The sequence below is a fragment of the Sceloporus occidentalis genome, unplaced genomic scaffold (genome assembly GCF_023333645.1).
Source record: "Sceloporus occidentalis isolate IW3139 unplaced genomic scaffold, rSceOcc1.0.p SCAF_12, whole genome shotgun sequence".
Classification (NCBI taxonomy): domain Eukaryota; kingdom Metazoa; phylum Chordata; class Lepidosauria; order Squamata; family Phrynosomatidae; genus Sceloporus; species Sceloporus occidentalis.
The window spans coordinates 2,245,016-2,262,807 of NW_028316992.1; the positions used below are offsets into that span (position 1 = coordinate 2,245,016).

At 37.4% G+C, this 17,792-nt stretch overlaps 1 protein-coding gene across 1 annotated transcript in view; it reads right to left on the minus strand.

Moving 5' to 3' along the window:
* NBAS (NBAS subunit of NRZ tethering complex) overlaps positions 1-17,792 on the minus strand; it is a 217,437-nt gene that overhangs the window by 19,004 nt on the left and 180,641 nt on the right. The window contains exons 48-49 of the mRNA XM_089478023.1: positions 13,739-13,934; positions 2,920-3,059 (exon numbers count right to left, since the gene is read on the minus strand). Of these exons, the coding sequence (XP_089334149.1) occupies positions 2,920-3,059; positions 13,739-13,934 (336 nt within the window). The remainder of the gene's footprint in view (positions 1-2,919; positions 3,060-13,738; positions 13,935-17,792) is intronic.

Sequence of the window (17,792 nt, forward strand, 5' to 3'; positions counted from 1 at the left end):
TGCTATACTGCCCAAAGCAATATGAATTTCAAGAGTGGCCCTGTTGTTCAACACTGAGGCCAAAGGATTTTGTTTGGGTAACAACAAAGAAACTGGCCTTCTCTGTGGCAGCAGTCACCCTACAGAACGACACCAACCTGTGGGTATGTCAGGACTCAGTGCTGGTGGCTTTCTAGCATTTATTGAAAACATACCTTTTTATTTTGGCTTTCTCTCAGACATGAGCTGCTTTAAATTCTCTTTCATATTACTCTATTCTTGTGTTTTTATTGGACTATTTTATTGCTTTATAGAGTTGTAATCCACTTTGGGATTTGTGCAAATGAGAAGCAGAATAGAAATATTTCAAATAAATGGATGAATACCCAAATATTTCTTTAACCAGGCAACATTCTTTATTTGAGAGGATGCAAAGAAAATCTGACTGCTGACAGAACAAATGCACAGTGACTGTGAAATCACTGAATACTTAACTCAAGCTACTGCAAAACAACAAACAACAAACACAACATCTAATTGCTGTAAACTTTAAGAAAAGAGTAAAACAAAGTCTAGGGGCACACACATGGAAATACAGAAAAACAAAATCTTTATATACCACTTCATTAATTGCAGTAGTCCTAAAGTCAGACAAACAGTCTAATGAAACCTGAAAAATACCCATCTGATCTTGGGGGATAGGGCACACACACAGATGTTATAGGGCCATTTGAGACTGTTATCTGAAAAATGAAAACACAGAATGCCCAGGGAGGTGCACAGTTCTCTCAGACTTTAGCAAGGACACTACTAACATCAATAAGCACAATACACAAGCAAATTTATTCAGGTAGGTCCTCTATGGTGATGCTGAAGAAGAAAAACGTGAATCTCTACAAAGGTAACAATGCATTGCTAAACTACTAAATGGTACCATAATTTGCATACAGGCACTGCATTTTCTTTCTATGATACAGTAAATAAATTCAGCTGTTACAGGAATTACTTGCTGAGCTCGTTTAACACAGTAATACAGGAATGGCCTACAGTCATACGTGAACTGTCTTATACAAGCAGCAGGGATTTAATGCTTTTTATGTTGTGACCATTGGTGTGGCTCTCACATATATATGACATTACTCATACTGGTGGGAGGAAACCATTAACCTTCAAGAATTAGATGTGTCCATTTTCAGGCAAGGTTTTATAAAGAAGATTCTGGTTTCTGGTGATTGATCCCCCCCCCCCCATTTTGTTTTGCTATATTTCTGAGTTATTAACATTGGTGTACGTACATGCTTGCTGCCTTGAATATTTCAGACAGAAAAGAAGGATTAAAATAATGATAATAAGAAAGTAAGCATACAAAAGGAATGTGTGAACTGGCATATGGTTTAGTGAGGATAAAAGCAGTGAGAAGCACATGTAACTGAGTGGATGAATCTTTTATTAAAAGGATTTCAGACTATGAAAGGCCTTTATCTAAGAAGTAAGATTCCACTGGCATTCAAAAGTAAATGTATCAATAGTCCAACTCAACCAAAGGTAGCTTCGTATATTTCATATAAGATACCTCCTCCCAACTTCATTTTACAAATGAAGGAAGGAAGATTGGGCCATCCTGTCACATATATGTGTTGGGGGAAAATATGAGCTGGTCTCATTCCTTAAACCAAAAATTCCTAATTTCTTCTTCAAAGTAGAGACACTGGGCTATTGTTGCTGTGTGTTGTTTAGACAGAACAAGCCTAACCACTTGCTCTTTCCCCCCATGTATTCAGAAAATAGAAAGGGAGAATACCAGTGACCACTACTGGAACAAAATCCTCTATTTTATCCAACATGTTTATAGTAATCTTGTACTGTACAATTTCACTTTCTCTTGAAACTTGGTAGCCATTGTAAGCCTGTACTAAAATTTTACTGAAGGTTGATCTGAAATCAATCTTACTTCCTAACACATTTCCAATAAATGCAACATAAACAGTTATTAATGTGAAGACAAAAATAAAACACTAGCAAATATAGATAGCAGCAAAGCTGAATTGGGTATAATAGTCCCGACATTTTCTGAAAACCCTGCTGGTTTTTAGTATTTGGACATACCACATATACTTGTGTGTAATTCAACGTTATGTATAAGTTGAGGGCAGGTTTGGGGGCCAAAATTATACATTTTGATATGACTTGTGGATAAGTTGAGGGTCATTCCACAGAGAGTGGAAAGCATCAGCGCTGCCTCAGGGGGTCAGTTGTACCTGGTTGCTGCTGCCACCATTTTCCCACCCAGATATTCAAAAAGGCCTTTTGTCACTCTACTCAGAGAAGGGGAAGGATCCTTTTTTTTTAAAATAATAGTTAGGGTATAGTGTTATCTCTTATCAAAAAAGGAACTGAGTAGAGTGGCAAAAGGCAAGAGCTTAGTCTGTCCCAGGACAACTTGAAAGAATCACTGACTCCCTTATGTTCTCTTCGCATTCCTTTGACAGGAAGTACCAAAGAGCCACCACCACCATTTTCCTCCCCAGGCATTCAAAAAGGCCAGAAGCAGGGTCACACTAGAGAGTGTATAGGGGTTCAGTACTCCTTATATGTTCTCTTGGGATGGACTAAGGTCTCACCTTTTCTCACTCTACTCAGTGAAAGGGATGGTTCCTTTGTAAAAATAAAAGTTAAGAAACAGTAGAATGATCCATGGATAAGGTGATCCAGGTCTTTGGGAATGATTTTTTGGCTAATATCTTCAAACCTATATATGAATAAATACATCAGTTCTAAAATAAGTAACATGTTCTTAAATTGCATTTCACGGAGAGACAAGAATACATGGATATTTAGACTCAAGCAAAAGAAAACTGTTTTCAAAGTCAAAAGAAAGACAAGTCATTCAAAAAAGCCCAGCCATTTAAAATTTTTGCTAATGGATGAACAAATACTTACGCATTTATGCTTTTCATAGGTGGCCAAGCTTGCAGGAGCATAACTAAATGCTGAAATTCTGCATGGTCTTCACTAGCTTCCAAAAGTTTCAAGAAGAGGGTGTACCTCTTTTCTTCATTTTCAATGTCATTTATTTCTACCTAAGAAATTGAGAGAGGGGGGAAAATCATGCTATGTGCAGGACTCAGATTAACAAATCAGCAATGGTATAATTTTCCAGCAACTAATATGATGCACTCATATTTAGAAGCAAAGTTACAGTTGGAAAATGCAGGAGCAGTCTAAAATTTTCCAAGGAAGCATTTTATTCAGTCCAACCATGTGTGCTGAACACAGAGATACATATAGATAATATAAAAATAACGAGGATTATATTCCCCAAACAATAGTAAACACAAACAAACAGGCCAACAGAATAATGCTAAGAAAACTCATCATCTCCTGAAATTCCTTACAAAAATAAAACTACTGCAGTTCTACTGTAACATTTTATCTTAAAGAAGTTAAACTTTGATTAAAAACATTTATAGTATGTCTAAATTAAAACCACTCAAATGTTATACAGTCCGCCCTCAGTTTAGGTGGACTTGCCATGCACGGATTCAACCATCCGTGGACAACAAGCCCATGGTGAGGCAGCACTGATGGTGGAGGAAGAGGTGGAGGGGAAGGAAGAAGAGAAGGAAGAGGAAGTGTTGGCAATCGCCTACCTGTCGTTGCTGGTGAGAGCCGGGAGGGAGGGAGAACGGATGAGGGCTAGTGGAAGAGGAGGAGGAGGAAGAGACGGGAGGAAGCAGAGGAGGAGAAAGAGGAAGCACCACCACCACTGAGGACAATGGAACTTGATCATCCACAGATTTTGGTATCTGCAGTGGGGTCCAGAACGGATCTCCTGCGGATACTGAGGGCCAACTGTACCACATCAAAGGAGTGCTTCTAAAAAATGTCTTGAATCTAATGTAACTTTGTTTAGAAAAAGTGGAACAGGTAGTAACGTCTCATTGGTGGTTATGTTTTCACCCACAGTTGTACAAATAGGAGAAAACTAACATAAGCAACATTCAGAACACTGAACTCATGAGTGGTGATATCGCTTGTAAAATTTCTAGTGCAACTTGAAATAAGTAGAGGTTTCAGCTAATGGCATCATTAAATAAATTTATGGGTATGGACCACATAGGGTGAAACGGTCAGAGAAAGTGATACTGAGGCTGCATCTGCACTGCAGAAATAATCCAGTTTAACACCACTTTAGCTGCCATGGCTCAATGCTATGGAATTATGGGAATTTTCATTTTTATGGCACCAGAGCAATCTGACAGAGAAGATTCACAATGTCTCACAAAACCCAGGATTCCATGGCACTGTGCCATGGAAGTTAAAGTGTGTAATATTGGATGATTTCTGCAGCCATTTGCAGTCTGAAATCACTGCCATAAAATTATTTTATCAACAGTCATTATCCTCTTCGTCTGACTTGGGAAGTCCTGATCTACCCACTACCCAAGCAATCCTGGTATATTCCCCAACACTTGATCTCATGTCTGGGTGCTTCGTTCTGGCTGATGCCTTAGGTCACATAGAGCTGTTTGACTTTAGAGCAACTTTCTGAATGGGGCTCGGTCAGGAAGGTGGTGGTGGCCTCAAGAAGATAATGTTCTTTTTTTCTCTCCTTCTACTCAGGGCCACTACTGCCTCCTTGGCCAAGCCCAGCTTGCAAAGTTGCTCCGAAGTCCAGCAACTCTCCATAGCCAAAGCTTCAGCTGGAATGATGCACCCAGCTACAACATCAACAGTGTAGATGTATTTATTATTTTATTTGTGGTATTTATACCCCACCCTTCAGCCCTAAAAGCTCTCAGAGCAGCTTACAATTATTATTATTTTTAATTAGATGGTTCCCTGCCCTCAGGCTTACAATCTAAAAAGACATGACACAAAAGGAAAAAGGAATGGTGGTGGGGAAGGGGATCAGGTAGGTAGGTAGCCTGTTATATCTTCTTAGGTGGGGAGAGATGGGGTTCTCCTGGGTCAAAGGAGGCATGTTGGTGTGGAGTGGGCCTGTGTGTTGGTGTGGCAAGGATTTTAGTCATTTGCAATGGGGGGAGGGATCAGAGAACCTAAGGTGCAAGGGCTAGGGGAAAGAGTGTAAAAGAAGACAAAATATAATACAAATCTACAATTTGGAGATAGTTTTTTGTTCATGGGGTGACATCATGAGTTGCCCACACTGGGTGACAACAATCCTAGTGACACCACTGGCTTTAACATTTTTGTGAAGATGCAAACAAGGTTTCTGCAAATGATAGTAGAATGACATTATTGGAAACAGTCCACCTGACAATTTAGAATACTAAATGTAACAATGCTGAACTGAAATGGTCCATCACATCCTTGTCTAACATGGGTGTTTTTCCATTGTGTTGGTTTAAAACTCTGTCTCCAGTGTTATAGAAAATAACTATTTTGTTCAGGGTTTATGGGGTTTGCAGTCAAAAACATCTGCAGACTACCAGGTTAGGAACCTGAAAAACAATTCTTTTTAAAAGCAGTAAAGGATAAGAGAAGTTGAGTAACAGGGCACAAAAGAGTACAGACATGAAGATGGGAGAAGGCCAACAAGGTCTGAAAGAAAAAATAACAATTTACAGATAATTGAATGCTGGTTTCATAAAGAAATGGTGTGTGTGTGTGTGTCATTGTACTGTGCATTTTCATGCTAAATACAGTCTTTTCACATTTGTTTGTATCAAGCTATAATGTTTCTGGAAATGGAAGTAACACAAGAAACAGCACTTGACCTCAAACGTTTCCCTTTATTTGTGTATTTAACAATAGCAGAAAACAAGCAGTAGCAGCAGAAAACAGTATTCTGAAGCCTTTTAGCTACTTGTTTTTTAATGTATGAATATTAAAATAAGCAGAATACTGTTTTTTAAAGAAGCTGGAAAGTGCACGATAAAGAAAGAATCTCAGGAAGAAGCATTAGTGAAAGAAGAATAGAGAGGCTCTAAACAGCATGCTTTCAGTATGGCATGGGTGGATTATTTCTGGCCTTCCAGATTTTAATTGGATTGCAACTCCTATCAGACTGAGTCAACACTGCCAATGGGAAGAATGATGGAGATGCAGCCCCATTGCATCTTGGGGGGGGGGGGGGGTCACAAGCTGTCTATTCCTGAAGTACACAATAGTTAGACTTCGGTGCCTTTTCACAGCTTCTTGCTGTTCCTGATACATAGCAGAAGCAAAATATGCAAACATTTGTTTATGAAGCAACTTATAAAGTGTAAGCTTGGTAGTCTGCGTTTAGTGGCAGCAGCTCTTCAAACCTAAGAACCTAACTCCCAACTTGAGATACCAATACACATTTATTTGATGAAGACTTACCATAGTACTATATATTAATATATATGTAATATGAACTTGATATATTGTGTGTAATGCACAAGGGAATAATTATGTAAATATATTATTAATTTTCTAGAAGCAAATTTTTCAAATATACAATGAGATGCCTTGAAGAATATGCAATACTCCTAATATAACATCATCTTCAGTGTGTCTGAAATCTACCCCAGTGATTTAGTCTGAGTGATACTCACCTATTCAGATCACAGGATATTTCAGCTAACAGTGTAGACAAGTGTAATCATTCAAATAATGATATTTGAATAATATATTGAGGAACCAATATACCTACATAGCTAATAGCTTCTGGGTACAGTGAAAGTGCCAGTTTAAATCTAGTCCTAGTGAAGTATTGGTCCTGACCGGGGAGACCTGTGATTTGAACTGGTGAATAGTATGCATATTTTCACCACTGCTACCTGATTTGTCCTCCTTTCTTTGTAGTTATATTTTTGAAACTACAGTATAGGAAAATAAAAGAAACTAATTTGTATGAAATGAGTGTAACACACAAAAAATACTGTATAATGAATATTAAAGGGAAATGATAAATAATTGATATGCTTATTATTTTATATTTGGTGTATTTTCATTCCCTTTCTCCAGTGGCATCACTAAGTTTGGTGTCACCTGGTGTGATAACTCATGGTGTCACACACCCCAGTCTTTGACCTCCTCCCATATCACACCATTCAGAATCCTTAGTAATGTATTTTTGTACTAATGTTATTCACAAATTGCAATTCCCGTATATCACTGAATGTAATGGCAACAGATGAGATATAAACAATCAGCAAAATTAAAATTATAGCTTTAAATTATAATATCATAAACACAGCCTGAGTGTATTTATATTTGCATAGTTTCATGCGACTAAAGTGAAAATTTGGTAAGATATGTTGTAAAAGAAAAATTTTAAAAATTTAAATTTACAAAAACCTCTGAAGCCTCTTCTTTCCCCACCACTGAGCCTTGCCCCACTCATGCCTTCTCTTTTGCTGAGGTCTAGAGTTTTAAAGGGATGCTGTTTCTGCCAAGAGACAGGCATTTGAGGAGCAGTGGTGTCAACCCCCTCTTAGGATGTCACCTGGTGTGATCCAAACCTCCCGTACCCTAATGATATCCTTGTACTTCTCAATGTTTAAGTACCATTAAGTTCTGGAACTAACCTTAACAGATCTACTTTTTAAAAAATTACAGAAAACTCTTCAATTTTTAGACTTTTTTTTTAAAGTACAGAGAGATAAGTTGGTGTAGTGGTTCCAGAGTAGGACTATGACTCTGGAGATCAGGTTTGATCCCCTGCTTGGCTATGGAAACCTACTGGGTGACCTTAGGTGCCAGAAACAACTTTAAAGTACACAACAACAAATCGGAGATACAGTATTTATGAATAATTTGAGAGTGCCTAATTTTCCTCATAATCTGATATTATCTTTCCTGTAAACATTACTGTGCAGCACTGTATAAAGAAGACGACATCGTAAGAGTTAAAACAAAAAAACATGTACAGTCCAGGTTACAAATGGTGAAAACCCGCCACTTCTACATTAAATATTTTCATCAGAAGTCCTGGCATTCACAAGAATGGAATGAATTAAGAATGTGAGAGGAATCTTGCTGCAGCATTTGACATGTGGCAACCAAGCATTTTCTTTTCACTGAATTACTGGAGGTATAGATGAACTATGTACATTTGTTGAATGCCCATAAATTTTTCTGTCTTTACTTGTTTACCAAGTCTCAGAACAATGAGAGATTTATTCATGCCCTTAGAAAATCCCTGTTAATACATTCAGGATCATGTAAACGTAAGTAGCTCACAAATATTCTTAGGTGCTTGACTGCAGTGTGAATTTGAATTAATATAGCATTAAAAGCAGAATTGCAGGGAACACATTGGAGAATACCTCCTTATTGCTACAATACATTCTGAGTCACAGTAGAGCTTAGTAAAGATAGCCTACTTCCAGATTTATTCACAGCGGAAAGGATCTCTAAAATAACTCAAATTAGACCTATGCTTTATCTGAAGATATTGTGCTAAAGTGACATGAAAGATGCGACTGGAATGAAATCTCCCACTGATTCAATTACTCTTGAGTCTCCAGTTGTGGTTTTATTGAGCTAGAGCCACTTATTATGCATCTGTCATTATGAACACATATAGGAGCTCCTTGCTCCAACTAAGGTTAACCTCAAATGCAAGAGACTGATTGATAAATTATTATTCCAACTCAGTGTAGGTAAATTATTAACTTAGCTTTATTTAGCTGTGGCTCCTGAGATAAATGAGAGGACTATGGAGAAGAATTAACTCTTCCATTATTTATGGAGAACAACTGCCACAGCCAGACTATGATCACTGAGTACTTAGTGACTTCAGTAATTTCAGCATATGCAAAGTGTATGGTTTTGTTCACTAGGCTGGATCCAGGATCTGCTTTGTGAACAGAAGATGTTTCTGTATGGTTTTCAGGAATTCCCTAACATACGCTACTGCTCAACCCATTCATTTGTGTCCCCAAACTCTCAGTGTAACATTCGTTGGGGTTAGAGGGACTGCCATAGGAAGGATGGGAAGGGGAATTCCTATTCTCCTAGATTAGCTGCACATTCCCAAACCTGGCTCCACCTCACTGTATGGAATACATATTTAATATTTTTTTCTCTTTAAAAGCAATTGTCATTTATGCACACACTATTGCGACCTTTGGACAGCACATATAGTTAAAGCAAATTCCGTTTTGATTACACTTGAACACTGGATAGTTATTCAGCCAGGACATCAACTTGTTCAGTCCGGACATAAATCCTTCTTACAGAATAAACATTCAGCAGTGGAAATTCAATCTCAAAATCAATACAGTAAAAATGTCGTAATTAGGACTTTAATTGGCCATTTCAGTTCTTGTTATTAGAACAGATATCATCAATAAATTAAAATGTCCAGGTTTAGTTTAATTTTTTTTTAAGTAGCTAAGATTTTATGAAGACATTTTAATCATAAAACCAGGGACAAAGGGTGAAGTCAAAGAACCACAATGTTTTCTCACAGTTATACAAAACAACAGGATGAGGGTCCAACTTTTTCTGATGCTACATTTTCTTTATCAATGCTTGTTTTTTGTAAACTGTTCTAGAAAATCCTCTGAGAGATGATGTAAGAAGAGAAGAGCACAATATAAATAGACCTACTTAGCTGTCTGTTCCCACAGCAGATTTACCAATGTTTATGCCTACATTGTGGCCATGAATTCCATAGCTACCTGATATGCAAAGCAGTACTTCTTTTTGTCTCTCCTGAATCTTTCATTATTCAGCTTCAGTGGATTGGGGTCGGGCGCATTTCCTATTTCTTCCACACCAGGTGTGATTTTATACACAGGAAGCATTTGTAATCTAAATCTTATATCCTCTTCCTAAGATAAAAATGCCAAAATACCGTACAGGCATTTGTTGCTGTTGTTAACTGCCCTCGAGCTGATCTCAACCCATGGCTACACTGTGGATAAGACATCTCCAAGACCCCCCATCATCCACTGTTCTGCTTAGTTCCTGCAAATTCATACCTGTTACCTCCTTAATAGAGTCCATTCATCTGGCCTTTGGACTTCCTCTCTTTCTACTTCCCTCCACCTTTCCAAGCATTATTATTTTTCCAATGAGTCGTGCCTTCTCATGAGGTGTCTGAAGTACAACAGCCTCAGTTTTGTCATCGTAGCTTCCAGGGAGATTTCTGGCTTGATCTGATCTGGGACCCATTTGTTTGTCCTTTTGGCTGTCCACAGGATCCTCAGCGCCCTTCTCCAGCACTACATCTCAAATGAATTGATTTTCTTCCTATCTTATTTCTTTACTGTCCAGCTCTCACATCCATACAGAATAGGGAAAACAATGGCTTACACGATTCTGACCCTTGTGTTCAGTTGTATATCATTGTATTTTAGAATCTTTTCTAGTTCTTTCATAGCTGCTCTCCCAATTCTTAACCTTCTTCTGATCTGACTACAGTCCCCATTTCTATCAATGTTTGAACGCAGGTATGAGAACTGTTTTACTACTACTGTTTCTTCAATGTCTAGGTTGAATTTGTCTAGATTCTCTGTTGCCATTATTCGTCAAGTTAATAAAGGGCCCATACAGACAGGCAAAAATAAAGCTGCTTCAGGCCACACTGGAGGTATGGTATTTAAATGATGCATGCCTCCTATGAGTCCGGAAGCTGCACCAAAGCCACACCCCAGCCCTTAGGAGTGGAGCGTGGATTTGGTACTCCCTCATTATCCTTATCTTGCTACAGCCAATGGCTAAAGAATGCCAGGAAGCTTTAGTCTGACATTTTGAAGAACAACAGTTTGGAGAAGGCTTCTCCTGGCATGCTTGCTTTTGCAGTTTGAGACATGGAACAAAACTAAGGGATGCATCCAATATTTTGGTATGTGGTCTGCATTTGGCTTGGATTAACATACAGAAGGTGTTGCAGAAACTATTATAACCTGTATTTTTACTATTTAGAGCAGGTCTATTCAATGCATCTAGGAGAAACTGATATAAGAAGTTCAATTCTTCAAAATATATATTTTGGCTGGAGCCCTGTAGCTGTTCATACAAGTAACTAAGGAGGTTCTGAGGCCACTTGCAAACAACAGTTTGCATGGCTAACTTCTCTGTAGAAAGTCCAGGTGAGGGAAGAAAGGTAACACCTGGCATTGAACAGAAAACTGACAGTCCATTATGTATCATAACCATTTTGGAATGTCCTTCTCTAGGGAATATTCATTACTAAGTAAAAGAGAAAATATTTACACAGACATGTACAAAATGTCTATTCTGAATATTTTATTACATTAAATACATTCCAAACACCCTTTGAAACCCTCTTGGCACTAATCGTATTATTTTATTTTAATAATGCTGTTCACCTTTAGCATTTATTCCTTTGATTTGGGGGTTAAAATAATGGTGGGAGGAAGGAATGGTAAACATTTCACATACACACACATAAACTTAAATTTTGAGAACTGAAGGAATTTAGCCATTCTGATTCAATGTTTTATTCCCCCCTATCTACTGCTGGTTTTGTACCATTTTTAATTCTAATTGGCAAGATAAGCTCTTCGTGGATCATCTATATGTAAAGTCCAAATAGCCAAAGTATATCAGTGACTGATATCATCACAGAACTACACAGTCAAGTCAAGCTACATAACAACATCACTGAGAGTAAATTAAGTTTACTCAGACTACAAGCAGGATGAATTGTTTCGCTCCATTTTGAAACAATTATCTAAAAATCTCCAGTACAGGGAATATGTTATTCATTTCTTTGGGATGCACAAAATGATTATATGAAGTATTGCATGGCTCAAATCTGCCTCTGTGGTATTTTGCCTTTCTCAGAATGGTACTTTTATTCCAAAAGGTGAGTTTATAATCATCTGCAAAAAAACCCCAAAACCCAGTAAAGTGCACTACAGGTGTAGACGGATGGTGGGAGAAAATTGCCCATCACATCCAGATTATATATATATATATATATATATATATATACACACACACACACACACACACACACACACACACACACACACAAAAGTAATGGAACTGCACAGCTTACGGGTTTATTCCCCCCACCATTCACACCCCAACTTAAATTAGGGTGCTTTAAGGAGAGTATTAGTACTTTGAGGCACATTTTTAATGCTCTGGTTAACTAGAAAATTAAAGAACCTGAAGAGCTCTGATAAAATGTATCAAGGGGATTAAGAACAACACATCTCACCCTCTGTCACACATCCCCCTCCCTCGGCCATTTCCCAATGGGATGCCATTAGAATATGAATTAACATCTCTCAAGCCTTTTAAAAAATGAGGACATCTGAATTTTTAATTTTGTTAACTAATCATTAGAGAAGTGAAAATTGCTGCACTTCCAACAGCGAGATAGGTGGCTGCCTCCATAAAACACATTTTTTAATTTTGTACAGGCTGGCCTGTTTCCCAGCACTACATTGATTTGTGGGACCACTAACTTATAGCACCTAAAGCATAATTAAATATTAAGTCCCACTTTGATGTATGCAAAGCTTGGCTAAGAGGATTACTTAGACACACCAAGGGTGGCTTTCACACACATTCTAGTAATTGAACATTGCAATATCATTGAAATTATCTTTACACAATAAGAAACCACATCCATCATTGAAATTATCTGGAGTCCCATTAGGTGCTGGGCAGGAAATGGGCCAAGAAGAGTATACTGTTGGAAAGAGAAGCCACAATGAGGAATAGAAAGGGGCAAACTAATTTAAAATAATATTTTAAAATTATTAATACTCAAGAAAAACCACATTTCTCTCATATTCAGCTCAATGAAAACTGGGAAGCTTTGGGATGGGGCTATGAAAGAGGTCCCCCCCAATAATTCTGGAGTGAGAGAAAATGTTTTTAATTCAGATCTCAAAGGTTTCAGGATATTATAAAATATTCTTACTGATGTAGTCTTCATATCAGATCTCATCAATAAGAACACAGTGGCCTTTGCATTGTTCATCTCTGGAAATAATTATATAGGGGTTAAATGTTTTCCATTCTTTTAAACTGAGCAGATTAGTCATTGCAGCTTTTATTTCTGATGTTCTCTGTGATATCTTTTTTTTAAATATCAGATTCGTTGACATGGCAAGTAATAGTAACTGGCTGAATGTCTCAGAAGAGCTCTTTGAGTTATTGAGATTGACAAGCCGTATAAAAAAAATGGTGATGGGTTTTACTGCCTAAACGTGAAGAATCATATGAGGACCTGAAAATACCATCTCATAATCCCTTAATCAGAATCAAACTAGAATCTAGTGATGGAGTGGAGAGACGTTTACTAAAAGTCAAAGTATAATTTTAAAAGGGGTGTACTACAAAAACCCCTTCCCTCTTCGATGCTTTCAGCTCAAAGTCCCCACCCCACTCCCTTTGTAAAATAGTAGCTGTCTGGAACTGACTTTGCCTTACAATGACACAGGAAAGGGGGAAATTCTAGCACAGACTCCTTCAAACATCTGAACTTTGAGCATTTTCTTAAACCTTTTCTGTCTTTGGCTCATCCTCAGCTGAGCACCACCTATCTGTCTCATATTCAAATTTAGAAAACTTTCTGTGCAATATAACCCAATCCCAGGTTTTACATATTTTTATAATATTATAATTCATAACAAGATAAACTGGGAATTGATTGGATTTATTTAAAAAAAATAACAACATACATCAAACAATTCAAGAGGAAAAACAGTTATGTCTTCAATATTCTGAGAAAATTCTGTAAAGGTCTGAAGCAGTATTAGTTTTCAAAGACAACTGGCTTATCCTTCAATTAACTTGAATGACATGGCAAGCACCATACACGGTGGCCTACCTGAGTTTGAGGCCAACAGGCTTTGAGAACAGCTTGAGTTCTGAAGAGCACAAGGAGCTTGCTGTCTTCATCACTGAGGTGAAAAGCTTGCTCCAAAATCTGCAGCACTTTGATGCGAGGTTTCACTGGCAAAGAATCATCACTGCAGAAAGGTCTCAGCCAAGCCAAGAGATCGTCCGAAGACACAAGATTCTCACTGCAGTTAAATGAACAACCACATCTATCAGGAATAAATTTTAATATCATTCTAACTACCCCACCCCAGTCTTCCACCTTGAATTTCAAAACATTAACTTTTTGGACTACTACTCCAGTTGAAGCAAAAACAAACAAACAAACAAATCTATTTTTAAACTATGAATGTAGTATTTAAAGTACTATTTGAAGCAACATAGTAGCATTTGCACTCCCGCTGAACTTTGTTTTCTTGATTCTTCTAATATCCAGTAGCACAGTCATGTAATTGTATACACTCTGTCAGTCATTCCACACATACCCATACTGGAATTACTTGCAATATACATTCAGTTTCCAGAGTTGCAAACATGTGTTATGTTATATCCAACCCTATCATTATATCACATCATCCCATACACCAAACTATTGTGTAGTGGCAACAGCTGAAGGGAGATGCGGGGAGAGGTTTTAAGGGCTTCTGTATTCCACCTCTGTCAGAAGCTCCCCAGTTGTCCTGCCACCCCTCCTAAAGCAAACAAAAATCCTGCTATTCCTTTGGATTCTACCCTACTATTCTATTACTTACTACCACCTCTTTAGATGAACTGAAAATAGTATTTTAGTGCAAGACCCATGAAAACAATATGCTTCAGAGCACCATGCCTAGAGAAATATCTATGGATTCTTCCATAAAGAGACTTCAACCTGTTTTTGATTTTCTGCAAACAAAAAAGGCACTTCCTTATTTTTTATAAGAGACTTCCTTCCAATCAACACTCAAGAGATCAAACACACACATATTTGACCCAAACGCTCAGATCAGAAGCTACTGCCTAATTTCAAATTCTTCTTAAAAGGTTTTATATATGTGTTAGCACTTACAAGACGAATGGATAAGGAGAGGAAGAAAAAGAAGATACACAACAAAGGAATTTAGAGGAAAGAATGTGAATGACAGGATGTTGTCTTTCCTCGAAACTAAGTGATGTTTATGGAGCAAAATATTTAGGAAAGGGGATATTGCTTTTTAACATTTTCAACATTTCTCTTGTTTCATCATTACCAAAGATTTGCTTAAAAGCTTCCATGTTTCTGTGTTAGCTTCAGATGCTCTTGCACAAATTCCTCTGTGGTAGGAAATGATTTTTGATTTCTTTCTTTTGGCACAAGACTAAACTATTGATGCAAACTGTTCTCTCTGAAGCGGTTCTGTACTTCTTCAGCATAGACAAAATCTTTTTTTAAAAACCCCCATAAAACCAACAGCCCTGCACCTCTGAAACTAATTAGCAGTGAATACTATCTTTATAGCAAGAAGTATGAAATTTTATGGTAGAAAGCTGAATGCTTATTAATGGTCAGCAAAATGTTAACTTGTAAAGCAAATGAGATTTTGATTATATAATTGAATGAGGCAAAGCATTTCTGCATCACAGGAAGAATAATTCTAGTTCAGATTCATTTCTCTGAGTGCCCTCACTCAGGCAGCCAAAACCAGCAACAGTACAACATATATAAGAGTGAGATGCTGGAAGACATGGTGTAACCTCAGTTTGTGGAAATCTACACTGGGGGACGGGGAGAAGAGAAACAAGGTTAAAATATCTTCTATATGATTGATTGGACCTTCATGGAAGGCCGACTGACTCAGGTGGAAGAAGAAAGTAAATTGGGTGAGAGGAGGAAGAGAACATCTGGGGAAAGAGGACAGGCAAAGATACTATAAATAGAGCTATCTCATTGGATCACACTAAGGGGTAATCCAGTCTTGCATTTCATTTTCAGTTCAGGTTGGGCTCAAAATTTCCTTTCCCCACTAACATTTTTGCAGGACAAGTCCCTTCCTGTGAAAATAGGGTTGCAATTTTTTTTTCTTGGATAGATGGTCTTTTTAGTTTTAGTGTTTGAAGAGCTTTGCACTCTCTTCCCCTTCCTTAGGTAGATAGGGATTTCCTGCAGCACGCAAACTCTTCTCTCACTCTCTTTCTCTCTCTCATTCAAATTAACCTGATTTGTGTCATTCCTCCTTTGGGACTAACATACATTCTCTCAAACTATTTTCAATTGTTATGTTTCCATCTTCCTGTTCTCTCAACTTTCTTTGGAAAGATGGTGAGATAAGTATGTCTTTTCCCTGAACTATTCACTAGCTAGATTAGGATATAGCTTCTATGTAAATATAGATTAAAGCCATTAGTAAATATAGATTAAAACCCTTATGTGTTTGCTGTTTTTTGGAATCAGTTTCAGTTCTTAGGAAAGCACAATTAGACAAGAGCACATTTCTGCTACTCTGCTAATTTAAAGCTAGACCCTAACAGGATTGGCTTTGACATTTTTTATATTCAATATTTTTGTTTCCTTAGGAAAGGCTGAAGTCTTAGAAAACTAAATTACCCCACAATTAGCCTAGAAGAATATCTTGTTTTCATGCCTGTGCTTCATTTCCATTTAGTACTGTATTGAATTTTTAACCAGGTTCAGATTCAGACTTGGGTCCAAGTACAAAAGATTCTTAACACAGTGATACTTTCCCACTCTCATTTCATACCTGACCCATGACACTTCTGAAAATAACTTCATTTGCATAGGTCGCTTTTTCCTTTTCCACTCTCATTCACCGCTCACAAAAAAATGTCTCTCTCTCTTATCTTTTTTTGGGCAGCGAGTTGCATGTAGCTTAACCTTTCCCATTTTTCAAGAGAGCATCACTTTTCTCATTTACCAGGCCAACACACATTATTCTTGCTTGTTCTATCACAGACTTTGCTCAATAAATAGACTATACAAAATACTTGGCTATTGGGATGAACTTCAGATACACAACCAAACAAAGCCTCGGAAGAAATAAAAAAGATGTTGTTAACTTAAAAGAAATTTGCTGGTCACCTCTCATACACATACCTATAGTTGACCAAGGATGTGGCAAATTGCACAACCATTTTTATAAAGCTGTAATCAGCACCAGTGGCAGAATGAGCAACAAAACATCTTTAGTGTATCATAAAGTATCTGTTCAATGGTGCACAAACCATTTGATGAAATACACATTAGAACAAACTTAATGTGATTGCAACTCAGAAATACTAAGTTTACTAAGACTTCCATCATTTTGTGTGTGTGTGCATACATATGTCCACACATATGTTTTTGCCCTTTTTACTAGTTCCAAATAACTCTATATAAATGTGTAAATAATGTTCGGATATTCATTGGCAATATTTCAGACCGACACTGGGTTTTTCAAAATAAAAGAAGCTCTAGGTAGAATGTGATTTATATTATAACTAATGTTGCTATATTCATCCTAACAAGACAGATGGGAAAGTAATATCAGTCAGAAAACACCAATTCAACCTGTCTGGAAGTGCTGCAATAATATAAGCTGACAGTTTAAGTTATCATTTTTGTGAAAACTTCAAAATTTATTTAGCCCCTGCTATTCTCTTTATATTCCATCTCTCAGAGAATTGGTGCTAAATTAGAAATGAATCTTCAGACTGAGCAGCACTCAAAATGTAAATTAAAGATTGATAAATTAAAAAGTAACCGTGGAGACCCTGGCTTCAAAAGTTAGGCAAGCTCATTTTTCAAGTGACAACAACTTCCTGAAGGAGACACTTTACACTTAGTTTCTATAACAACTAAAATATGCTGAGGCAAAGAATGCTTCATGAATTGCAGGCTTTGAGCCTTGTTCACGGTCATACTAATATTTCAAGGCAGATTTTAAAACTACCACTCTGACTGGATTTTTGCTGAATAAACTGAGGGCTGTTTGTACAAGAGTCACAATTGTGTAGCCTATATACAATCTGGGGCTTGTTTTTAAGAGCCTCCCCCAGGTCCATAAAATGAAAATATTTTTGAGTTGAAA